The sequence below is a fragment of the Chanodichthys erythropterus genome, chromosome 14, assembly GCF_024489055.1.
Source record: "Chanodichthys erythropterus isolate Z2021 chromosome 14, ASM2448905v1, whole genome shotgun sequence".
In the NCBI taxonomy this organism is placed as follows: Eukaryota; Metazoa; Chordata; class Actinopteri; order Cypriniformes; family Xenocyprididae; genus Chanodichthys; species Chanodichthys erythropterus.
The window spans coordinates 26,099,967-26,111,894 of NC_090234.1; the positions used below are offsets into that span (position 1 = coordinate 26,099,967).

At 37.8% G+C, this 11,928-nt stretch overlaps 2 protein-coding genes and 1 non-coding gene across 5 annotated transcripts; 1 reads left to right on the forward strand and 2 right to left on the reverse strand.

The window, feature by feature from the left end:
* Window positions 1-778: 778 nt before the first annotated feature.
* On the forward strand, window positions 779-4,641 carry ftcdnl1 (formiminotransferase cyclodeaminase N-terminal like 1). Of its 3 annotated transcripts, none has more exons than XM_067410429.1 (5): window positions 779-919; window positions 1,075-1,165; window positions 1,283-1,438; window positions 1,697-1,885; window positions 2,888-4,641. In XM_067410429.1, exons 1-5 carry the CDS (start codon window positions 917-919, stop codon window positions 3,325-3,327), a joined length of 879 nt encoding a protein of 292 aa, XP_067266530.1. In that variant the 5' UTR covers window positions 779-916; the 3' UTR covers window positions 3,328-4,641. The 3 variants fall into 3 exon arrangements, with proteins under 3 accessions (XP_067266530.1, XP_067266528.1, XP_067266531.1); XM_067410427.1 differs by having other exon boundaries at window positions 780-919; window positions 1,070-1,165; XM_067410430.1 differs by lacking the exon at window positions 2,888-4,641 and having other exon boundaries at window positions 780-919; window positions 1,070-1,165; window positions 1,283-1,404; window positions 1,697-1,811.
* A 188-nt stretch (window positions 4,642-4,829) lies between these two features.
* Window positions 4,830-10,030, reverse strand: nabp1a (nucleic acid binding protein 1a). The gene is made up of 6 exons (XM_067409042.1): window positions 9,059-10,030; window positions 8,687-8,825; window positions 8,308-8,379; window positions 7,425-7,509; window positions 7,051-7,111; window positions 4,830-6,754 (listed from the first exon to the last, which is right to left on the reverse strand). Exons 1-6 carry the CDS (start codon window positions 9,150-9,152, stop codon window positions 6,552-6,554), a joined length of 654 nt encoding a protein of 217 aa, XP_067265143.1. The 5' UTR covers window positions 9,153-10,030; the 3' UTR covers window positions 4,830-6,551.
* Window positions 10,031-10,793: 763 nt separating this feature from the next.
* Window positions 10,794-10,875, reverse strand: trnas-cga (transfer RNA serine (anticodon CGA)). Its single transcript has one exon. It is a non-coding gene; the product is annotated as a tRNA-Ser (tRNA).
* Window positions 10,876-11,928: the final 1,053 nt, after the last annotated feature.

Sequence of the window (11,928 nt, forward strand, 5' to 3'; positions counted from 1 at the left end):
ATATGACGCATTTGGATTGACTGCATGAATAGAGCACTGTAGTGATTAATGCGGCAGAGCCTTGTGTAATCTAATGTCCAAAATTTACGTTTCTTTTTAAACTTCAGGGGGTGGCATATAAGTAGTGATGGAATCATGACACATGTCGGTTCAGTCGGTTCTTTCGAACAATTCGCATCAAAGAACCGGTTCAAAAACGATTTATTTACAATATGACGCAATTGTTGCAGCCATTTAGCTCATAAAGCAAGACGTTTTGAACCTAAACATACTTAATACTACATTATTATTATTATTTCTTTGATAAATAAAATGTACGACTTGCTTACACACTTGGTTTTATATATACAAATTGTGTAAACAAATTTGCAATAAGTTTTATTTATTTCGTTTTTGTGAAACGGTTTAACTGATTCGTTGAAAAGAGTCGACTCAATAGAACGATTCGTTCGCGAATCGGACGTCGCTAGCGGAAACAGCTGGGAGCATGTGTGCTTCTGGTGTCTCACGCCTTCAAGTAACATTGTGCATGAAAAACAAGTACGATGTTTGTGTGAGTGTGATTACAAGTCAGTCAGTTGTGAAAAGTATTAGTAAATTATCTATTGTGTCTCCTTGTAGTAGCTACGAGTATGATAAACTTTGGACTGTTAGACAGAAACTGATCAATATAAAGCTGTCGAGTGTTTACACAACTATTCAGCCCTGGAAGTTCATCCCTTTTGTGGAAAAGGTTAATACAAATTTAAAATTTTACAGTCCGTGGGTCTGTAAATGTGTAAAGTCTTTGTGCTCTCTTGAGGGATGTCCTGCTCTGCTCTCGGTCGACGGCTGGTTGCATGTCTCCTGAACATCTCAGAAGCTCGGGGAAAAGAGCTGGTGGAGACAGTGGCAAGATCAGCCATTACTGACACACATGGTGAGACCATGCATGCATGGTTTGTAATGGATAATAATAATTCTAACCAAATTATATGTCAAAGAGTTCGTTAAACTGTATCTGAAGTGATAAGGAATCTTTTTATTGCATGTTTTTATGGCAAAACTGTCCAAATGTGTCCTTCATAAGGAAAGAAGCGTGAAGGCATCACCGTGCTGAACATCTTCAATGATGTAGACTACAATCGCTCTGTCATCACTATTGTTGCAAGCATTGACCTAATAAGTGAGTTGCCTGCTTGACCTTCTCGTCATTTTTAATAAATGTACATTTGCTGAGAACAATTGCTTTTTAAGTAATTGTACAAAAGAGGCCAGTCTTTATTGTTGTTGTCAATTGCAGGGGAGGCTGTATTGTCGGCTTGTGAGCGCGCATGTTCTCTGATTGACATGAATGCCCATGAGGGCACCCACCCATGCATGGGTGCAGTGGATCTGGTGCCTATCTACCCACTGGGGGAGGAGGTAGGCCTTGAGGATTGTGGAAAAGAGGCCCGGGGTATGTGGTCATGCATGCACAGAAGAAAAGTTAAAATGCATTCTCAGAATATTCATTTTGCAAAGTACAGAAACAGTTTCATTATAGCTTTAAAGTAAAAAATACTAATGCAGCACAAACAGCATTAAGAGTTATTTTGGGCTCAGCATGCCAACTGGGCACTATTATTATTCTACAAATTTAGATTTTTTCTTTTTCTTTTCAAATGTTAATGTGTCATGTTCTTGTACCTCAACTGCTGTTTTCTTTCTTGTTTAGCATTAGCAACAGCTCTGACAGAACGAGTGGCAGGTACCAGTGCTTTTTTGTTTGGCTGGGCAGATTCTCCTCAGCGTCGAGGTCTGGCTCAAAGGAGGAAGGAGATTGGCTGGTTCAAAAAGGTCAAAGATATGTCAAGCATCCAGCCAGATGTGGGTCAACAGCCCACAAGGAGATACGGCATTACAGGTTATTTTCTCAAATGTGCATTCACAATATAGAAACAAAAATGAAACGGCTTCAAAATTAAGCAATATAGCGCAACAATTGGGTTCCGGAAGAAAAGAAAAATACATATGCTTCTATTGCAATTATCAACGATATCAACTTTGTTTTAAAAAAAGAAGGGAATTTAGCAGTGTCCATTTTTATATACACTGCCCTACAAAAGTTTGGAAACACCCCTGGCAAAGTGTGGTTTTGGATGATATTAGCATAAATCCTTATTTTTTGGTGCAAATACATTAAAGTAACTTGACATTATCATTGAAGACCAGCAATAATAATTTTAATTTTGATTACATATTAATGGCAATATATACATGTCAAAGTCAGACATGCCCCTTTGCCAGATGTGATGCCTGGTTACTGGTTTAAACTTGGCCCAGGTTTGTAAAAGATTTTTTGGGTCAGCACACCTTAATAGCTTCAACAATTGATTGGCAGTTAAGTTTAGAATACAATGAACCAATCAGAACCCAGTTTAGGTCAGATAGCTGCTAATGGTGGATATTTTGATGAATCGAAAATGTAAGTTTTTTCCATGTATAAACTGTTTATGCAATAAAATGTGTTTTCGTAGTTTGTGTTGTCCCTTATCAGTGCAAAATTATCACAAATTAAAAAGGATTCATGGCAATATTATCCAAAACCCCCCTTTTGGAGGGCGTTTCCAAACTAAGTACATTTTTTATGTCCTTAAGGAGAAACTGAATGGGGAAAAATAACAAGACCGCTGAAAAAATCTAGCATCTTCTAAGTTTTGGTTACCTGTACTTGCAATGTAGGGACAGAAACCTTTTAGGTTTCACGAAAGATAGCTTTGAAGATTATTATGGGTTTGGAATGACATGAGGGTGAGTAAATGATGACAGAATTGTCTTAACTATCTCTTTAAGAGAGCATTTCAATCATTTGAATCACAATTTGAACCTCACTAAAGAAAACAAATAATAGCTATTTGTTCTGCAGGTGTTGGCGCTAGCCCCTATGTCATGAACTGTAACGTGACCATCGATACCCAGGATCTGGCCCTGGGCCGGATTGTTGCTTTAGCAATCCGTGAATCCAGTCCTGGCGGTATCCCTGGAGTTCAGGTAATGGCTCTGCCACATGAAGGTGCTGTGGAGATTGCTTGCAATGTAGAGAGTGTTCAAGGTGGTCCTCCGTCGTCTTTATCTTATGGTGAGGAGCAATGGCCAAGCTTTGCCATTGGAGGGCAAAACTTCTGCCATGCTCCAGCCTCGCTAATCACAGCACGAGTAGCAGAGCTGGCTAGACACCATGGAGCGGCCATCAAGGGTACGGCCCTGGTGGGCTTTACCCCACATGAGTGCCGGAGACTGGCAGAGGGAGCGCTCTCAAATGGCATTGGAGAGTTCTGGAAAGAGCTGCATCGTTTACACATGTGAACAAGCCAACAACTTCCAACACTGTGCTAAATTGCAAACTAATCAGGTGTTAATTATAGGGAATTTGTTGAGCCACCAACAATAGATAATCAGCCCTTATTCTTTTTTTTTTTTTTGGTAGTTCACCCAAAAATGAACATTCTGTTATCATTCACTTGTCATTCTAAACCTAATAGTATTGATTTGGTTACAGTGTGATTTGTCAAAGTCTGATAAGGGGTATTTAAATTTAACAAATCATGTAAAATTAAACATTTTATCAAACTGTTAATTATGTTTTTATAAATGTTACATGGGTAATATTCAATTATAATTGTGATTAAATATTTTTGTTGCTTTTGGAGCAGTTCTGTGTAAAAGGTAATTTTATGATTGTAAAGGTTTTAATGCCATAATTCAGGTTTATACTGTGTCCTTACTTGTTCATCACTAATGTGATGACATAATGTTCTGTTAATAGGTGTATACAGTTAAACAAAGGCTAATTAGGTCAGTGCAGTTTGACCACCCCTTGATGATGTCCAGATCTGGAACATTTAGTATATTTAGTGGTCAAGGAATGAACCAAATATGGCTTAAACATACTAGATTACTAGTATTGTTACAAAAATGCATTGAATGAGAATCAGGGTGAGCAAGTACAGACAGCAACAGGATTTCTAATTTCACAAGTTCCTGACTGAGATTGACTTCAGTGATGTTTTTAAGAGGAACAAGAATTTTGATGTTTTGAAATCATTCACACAAGTTTGTGCTTGACTTGGCTGATGATAAAACCTAAGCGCATGATGGAAGATGAATATATATTCAAACAGAGCCATTCCAGTTAAATATGATGTAGTGCTGCTTCAAAGATTGTTTGTTCCTTTTAAAGTTCACTTGTGTTGCATCAGTGTTGTCAAAATTTAAATACTGTGAAAATATGTCTTGGCTACATTAACCACTAATCATCAGTTCAAGTAATCCACATTTTGCACCGATATTCTAATGATAAGAAGAAGAAGAAGAATGGGACACTCCAAGCAACTGCAAAACTATAGCCACAGCTTTGACTTTCTGAAGTCTTCTGAACAGAATACAAATGTGGACTGCTGTAACCAAACTAGTCCATTTTAGGATTCACAATTTACATAAGATGCTATAGCCTCATATTAGGATACAACACTACCAAATATATATCTATATATATAACTTGTAATCAGATATAAATGTTATAATGCATGATGTCAGTCATCTTTAAGGTTGATATTTGCACGATCAGTATGCTTGGGTCATTTTCACAAGCGTTCATGAAATAAACTCACCCACCACTACAAAAATAGTGGCGTGCATTTTACACAAATAATCCAGCTATTTTTCCTGACAGTAAACCCCTGCCTAATTTTCATTTCTATGCATGCATACGAACACAAAAACATCTAGATGAAAAGCAGTGCTAATGAAATATTAACTTTTAAATGATGGTATTAGACCATGTCTTGACACAAAATCATATAATGCACAATTTGTATGCAATGAAATTTAACTGACCTGGCATTGGCACTGTATGCAAAAACACTCACTGAAATGCTGGCACAATGCATATACTGATTTAACAGTTCTTCCAGAGAAAGAAAAAAAGGTGCTTATCTAGAAGTTTCTCAACTGGTGAGTTGCGAGTTGTGTGTTAGCTGGAAAGGATTTGCATGCAGGTCTGTTTTTTTCTAATCATCAGGAGCAGTTTCTATATGTTTCATTAACAGTTCATGTTAGTATTGTGTATTTACCATGGTAACTGTTGTTTCCATAACCCCAAGATGCCACTTTATTTTCACTTTGTGTTGTTTTGTATCATTTTAAATGATTGTGGTGGCAACTTACTAACTTTATTGTATTAACAAAAACTAGTTTGGGAGTGCTATTCAATAGCATTACCTTACAGTTTATTCATCATTATTAGTAATATTCTCACAATTTGTGTGCATGTAAAGTGGGACAGTACTTGTGTGTGTCAACCATTTTGTAAAACCATTTTTTTAAAGCAAATGTATTATATTTTCATAGGCTAATCTATCTATCTATGCATCTAGAGAGAGAGAGAGAGAGAGAGAGGGGGGGGGGGGGGATGGGGTCACAGCTTAATGACCATAAAAAGTATGAGCCCCATGGCTAAACTAGTTGAGAACCACTGATCTGGGTAGAGTTTCCCAAAACCATCATAAGCCTGAGTTGATCGTAGCTCGATTGGTGGCAATGGTTCTACAATCAACTTAAGCTTACTATGCTTTTGGGAAACGCTACCCTGGACTAAAAATTGGGAAGACTTTCAAATCTCCACTCAGGGTCTAATTCATCAGCTTTCCTTACCAGAAGCATTACACACTCCATCCATGAAACCTGCAGATAAAGCAGCTTGTCATGGTAACAGGCAAGCAATACATGTATTAGCTTCACTCATGCAACAAATGTTAAAAATATTAGTACTATTGGGCTAAAAGAAATACATATTTGATTGAGTAACAAAAGTATCTCTAAATTGATATGCATTTTATATATAACATTAAATGTCTATATAACAAAAACACAGTGGTATTACAGTATAAGAGTAGGCAGAATTTTTCAGTGAAGTCACATTGCACTATATAAAAAGGCAACAATCTCATTCAATGTAAATGGCACTGAAAAGATTAAGAACAGTTACAACAACCACAGGGATCAATTTCCCAACATTTTGTTCTTCATTTATTCCTAATTAAATAATCCTAAGCGTCCAATCAAACTATCACCTTTCCTTTCACACGGTCACTTCTGGCATTTTTTTTGTTGTTGTTTTTGGCCAAAGAGGAGGGGGAAGAACCCGTTTAGTCATCAGTCACTTTAAAGTTCTTTCCCCAATTTGCAACAGCAGTTAATCATTCCTGAATCACATGACAATGCATTCACTATAAATTAAGAGAAGAAAGTGCATCGAGTGTTCAAGTACGGTGTATAGTTTAACAACACATTTAGGGAAAGGAAATAAATGGTGGGCCACTGAACTGGCACTTAACGGGAAAGAGTATGCCAAACTTTAAATGTAACAAGTTGAATTCTAACCTGTTGTTATAATCATATTATGCAAATATTGGCAAATGACAAAGCAAAAGCACAGTAGCATTAAACCTCGTATCTTTAGATTGGCAGTATCATTTTGTATTGTAAGGATGGTTTGTGGAAGGATTTTAGGGACAAGTGGTTTTGCAGTCTCATCTCTTTGAAGCCCTTCTTGGGTCCCTGCCATTGCTAATGGTCACTGTGGGTTTGGGGGGCACAGGGGGTCCCCCTGCAGTTACTGGGGGTGGTCCATTGCCTGGAACACGTCCGTTTGGTCTTCCTTGAGCCCCAAAGTTGGGATCCCGAGGCACAGGTGCAGTACTGTTATTGGGAAATACTGGCCCAGTACCATTTCCTGTTGAGCAAACAAAACAAAGATGGCAGTCTTAATAGCTTTTTCTGGTCACTCATTACGGTGTCTTTTGTATGTCTCTGAAATGATTACTTTGCTATATATCAAAAGCAGCTTGCAGTATGCTGTGTCAAGTGTCTAACAGTAAGAACAAACAGGAGCGGGATCTCAGTAACCGAGACTGAACCTGCAACCTTCATTAGCAGCCCAGATTCCAAACCATTAATCTACCACTACAAAATCAGCATGTCTCACCTTAGGAGGACAGATTATGTGAAGTACTAGCCATATTTGCTCACCTGTCTGCACAGGAGTACCTGCATTTTGATTTGGTGGAGAATTTCCACGCTGTTCTTTACCCTATTGAGAGGACGAGAGATAAGACACCATTGTGTTGATTTTAGCCAAACCAGCAAAGCTCCTGTTATGCAGTTTAATGGCTCTGTATTGGAATGTAGAAGTAATTTATGCAGAAGAAAACATTTGGTTTTACTTCTGCTATCATATTTATATTCTAAATAAAGATTTTGAAATGAGTGTGAAAAACAAGCCAATGTTTTTACATTATAACTGAAGCAAGTTTAGGCATGCAAATGATTGAAAGGAAGTATACTCATTGAGGCGTCACACTGAAGTGCCATTTTGCATAAACCTGAACATTGATTGGACTCACCGTCTTGTTCTGCTGGTTAGCTTGTGCTAGCAGCTCTGGATTTGGCTCACTGAAATTAGGAACCTCAGAATACACCATACAGAACCTGTGAAAAACAATGCAGTATAAATGCTGCATCAACACATGCACACTGAAGTAAAACGAATGATCCCTTTTACAAAATATATATATTTGTCATATTTATCCAAAGAAACTCACATTCATCAAACCCGTGACTTCGACGTTTGAGGTACAGGAACATGCTTATAAATGCTTATAAATGATAATGCTTGATGGCTAAAATTAAGAGTGATCCCACACCTTTTGCCCGGTACATTCTTTTTGGTCAGTCATAACATTATATAGTGATCTCACTCAGAGAACAATTTCTTGACAATTAAAGGATTTAGAACAAAGAATAAAAGCCAAACTTGTACTTCAATGTAGGTGAGGGTTATCTAATAAAGCTCCTAGAAGGCCAATTTCCTGAAGAGTTTAGCTCCAACCTGCTCAAATGCACCAACCTGGACATTTCTTAATCCTGAAGACCTTGATAAACTGGTTGGGTAATAAATACTACAGGAAAGTGGCCCTTCAAGAACAGTATTGGACATCCCTGCTATAGACATTTCCATGAACTTTCCAGGCTTTGAAATTGAGAATATTAATATTAATAATAATAAATAAAGTCCAGGTTCCACCATGGGAACCCTATATTAAATCATTTTAGACAGTTACTTAACTCAAAGCATTTGAAAAAGAAACTGTACATTATCTATTCAATGATTCGTCTGTCAGTAGATTTTGGAACCAACACAAGGGTGAATTACCATAGCTATAGCCAAATGCTGATCAATTAGAAAATGACAGATGATTATATTAATATTGATTATTTAATACTCACTCTCCTATTTTTTGTAAGTCTCCTCCTCTTCCAGTGTACAGTGTAAGGCACCCCTTCCAGATTGAAGCATACCTATCCAGACACAAATATATTTCCAAGTTGAAACATGTCATATCTTCGTGTGGTAAGGCTTATAAAATGTTGCATATGTATTCTGCACGTTTTTAAAACACATACATGGTTGTTAGTGACATTAACTTCACATACATCCTTGTTATTGATCTAAACTGCTTTTGAGTAACGTTATCCTTCAAGTCAAGGCTGTGTCAGTTTGAAAGAGATAGTTACCAATGTACATCATTTGATTGACAGCCATACAGGGTTTAAAGTGTCAAGGGTCTGAATAAAAAGACACACAGAGACATGAGGTGGCTCGTACCCTCTAGTAAGGCGGATGATGTCCCCTGGCTGGATGAGGCTGCCCAGCTCATCCCACACAGAGATGGCGATGCTGCCGCTCTTATCCGCCACTCTGCACGAGCGCACCTCGTGCCCGTCCTTTGTCTTCGTCACCCGACCTGCGCGTGCACAGCAAAGTTCAGTAAAATCTCAACCGTTAAAAAACTACTGAAAACACACACATCGACTGCGTTACATGATGGGCGATGCGTCAAAAATCAAAGATACAAGAACAAAGCAACAGACGTCGAGCTCAACGTTAGACATGTTATTCATGAGTGTTAGCTGTGAGAAATTAGCTCCGCTTGTGCTAATAAACGGTCATGAGGGGCACAGCATTGAATCCACTTACCGATTTCCAACACTATAAAGACGATATTAAGGTTTTTCGATCCGGGCTTTACATCTTTAATCAAGATCACAGCTTCGTTGGAGATATTCGACATTTCTGAGAGCTGAGGTGAAGGCTAGCACACCGGCTAGCGAAACCACAGCTGTGTTGGAGGATTTCTTGATCTAAAGCTAAATCTGTACTCTGAGTGGGTTGTTTTATTTGCCAAATAAACTTTATTTGGCGAATAAACTTTGTATGAAAAACCCTTTTGGAAAGGCAGATGTGTTTCTAGCGTAACATTTGAGGCAGTTTTTCACACTTGACCATCGAGCTAAAGGAATGAAAGTAAAAACAGGAAATATTTCCTCCTATACGATTAAAACTATTCGTATAAAAACACTCAATTCGCTTTCCAGACAGAGATTTTAGACTTCATTCTGCCCTAAACCTGACAAACTACGACTCCAAGAAGTCTGTCACTGCTCAATAATGTCTAGCATCCAGATTCATTTATACGGAGTTTTTTCGCTACCCGACGTCAAGTTAATAAATAGCTGTTGAAATCTGTTTTCTTTACACACATATGCCGGTTGTAAAGCGGGTTGCGTTTAAAACCGTGTCAGTGAGTTGTCACACACACACAGTGCCGGTCAAACTGAACACTAACGCGTCTCTTCATGTTACCTTCCACTCGAAAATCATTCATCTTGCGTCTAATCGACATTTAAAATGATAAAGCGACGACGCAGTCCATTTAAAACGGATGTCAGCCGAGATAACTATAACTGCCTAACTTTAATGTGCGTTATGAGCAGTGCGAAACTCCCTGATGGCCTTTTAAATAGTTATAATTATAGTATGTTTTCTACTTGTGACGTACTGTAATTTTACTAAGAAACAGAATAATAAAAAAATACTTTCGCAAAAGAGGGGAAAATCTCTATTTCACAGTGCTATCTGCCTCTCCCTCACTAACAAAGCGTCTGCTCTGCGCCAGTGTGTGTTCGGTGCTTTAAATTCTGCCGGATGTACCATCGCACTGTTTCGTGGGGGTGTTCACAGTTGCGTTATTGTTGTCAAATACACTCATGCGATTTCAATACACGCGCATTTTATTGAACAGACATTACAAATAATTCACTCTATGTTGTCCAGTACCATGGATATTACACGGGAACGAAAGCGTGAGAATCTCAAGTGTTGGTTTTTACCGTGTTCTTGTTACATTGAGCTCGATCTGATTGGACACCGTGAAGAATGTGTCCACATGGATAGGAAATAACCACACTCCATTTCCTTGTACGATTGTCGACGTTGTGTAATATGATTTGATTACACGTTCCAAAATATTTCCAAATGTATTTAGGTTGCATCATCACCTACCTCAGTAATCCACTAGACAAGAGTTTTAAGCTTTACAAGGCGTTGTTTTTACAGTTTTGCTGTATTTTAAGGGATGGGCCCCTATATATATCAATGAAGAGTAGTTAAACGTGTTGATGTTCATATCAAATAGATAAAATGAAATTAAAAAATGTTAAAGGCTATGTAGACAAGTACATAACATTTGCTTTGTCACACTAAGTCATCTGCTTTCGAATAAAAATGGGAAAACATGAACGGTTGTCTAGCTAGAGCCAAATTATGATTTATTTATTTACACATTTTAGTCGACATCTTACTACATTATTTGCAGGGGCTTAGAAACAATAATTTACTGCAGTCTCGCGCTCACACATGGAAAAGTAAAGTTCGTCACGAACAGGATTCGAACCTGTGCGGGGAAACCCCATTGGATTTCGAGTCCAACGCCTTAACCTCTCGGCCACCGTGACGCCATTTTTGTTTTCTACACATAAGATATATAGCCATGATATTAAGCAAATTGCACGACAGTGTTCCTTTTTGTGACTTCTGGTATGGCTTGCATTAAAATAAAATACTAGGTAGACATATTTCTCGTCTCGATTCAAAACTTTTTTTTAGAAAGTTACTGTCTAAAAATCTATCAAAAACTATTTACTATTTTTATTTTACGATTTTACTTTTTTTTGTGCCAAATAGTGATCTGACTACGCTCAATAACATAATATTTATATTTCTTCAATTACTATATTTCGTTTTACGGGCTTATGTTTGATAATTGCCAACAAGCAGATTAAATGGTCAACTGACAGCATTTGGCCACAGGGTGGAGACAACACCATCCATGAAATGCCTAAAAACCTTAAAAATTCAAGCTAAGGTGGCTGCTGAGCAGATATAACAACAGTACAACTTACAACAATTAACAATAATAATACAGTGAATGTGTATGTGAATCCCTTGTTTTTCCCTCCTAAACATTTTCATTTGAATAAAATTTTTTCAAATACATTATTTAAAAGTCGACAGATTTCTGCAATAATGGCAGTTACAACCACACCCTGTTTGCAGCACGCCCTTTCAGCTCCACAGTGTGAGACAAATGTAAAATGACATACTGAATCTGCACTACCCTATAACTTGTAGCCTACATTTTGTACAAAGTAGGCTAATCTCTGTTAGGGAAGGGAAATGTGTAATGACTGTCTTCTCTTTATGGCACATTATATAATCACAGCTACAATCGCCTCTTACATCTCTGTACCCCCTTACATATTTCACACTGTCATTGTTATCAGCTTAATCTTATTTCATTTCATTTAAGTCACCTTTACTTAAGATGGACAATGAAATTTCTTCTAGAGCTGCTGTACAGGCGAAACAAACTTTGTCTGCATAATTTTCCTTGATCGGTTCCTCAATAATCCCTCAACCTGAAGAGATATATAGCAGGCGAACATGTAACATGACTCCTCAGTCTACCTGGGAGCCAGAGACATTTTAGACTACATGCCAAACTCACA

Coding starts and splice junctions, on each gene's coding strand:
- ftcdnl1 (XM_067410427.1), top strand. CDS start 805: ATGTCCTGCTCTGCTCTCGGTCGACGGCTGGTTGCATGTCTCCTGAAC. Junction 920..1,069: donor AGCCATTACTGACACACATG/GTGAGACCATGC, acceptor GTCCTTCATAAG/GAAAGAAGCGTGAAGGCATC. Junction 1,439..1,696: donor TTGTGGAAAAGAGGCCCGGG/GTATGTGGTCAT, acceptor TTTCTTGTTTAG/CATTAGCAACAGCTCTGACA.
- nabp1a (XM_067409042.1), bottom strand. CDS start 9,152: ATGTCGAATATCTCCAACGAAGCTGTGATCTTGATTAAAGATGTAAAG. Junction 8,826..9,058: donor CTTTATAGTGTTGGAAATCG/GTAAGTGGATTC, acceptor GTGCACGCGCAG/GTCGGGTGACGAAGACAAAG. Junction 7,112..7,424: donor CTAACCAGCAGAACAAGACG/GTGAGTCCAATC, acceptor TCCTCTCAATAG/GGTAAAGAACAGCGTGGAAA.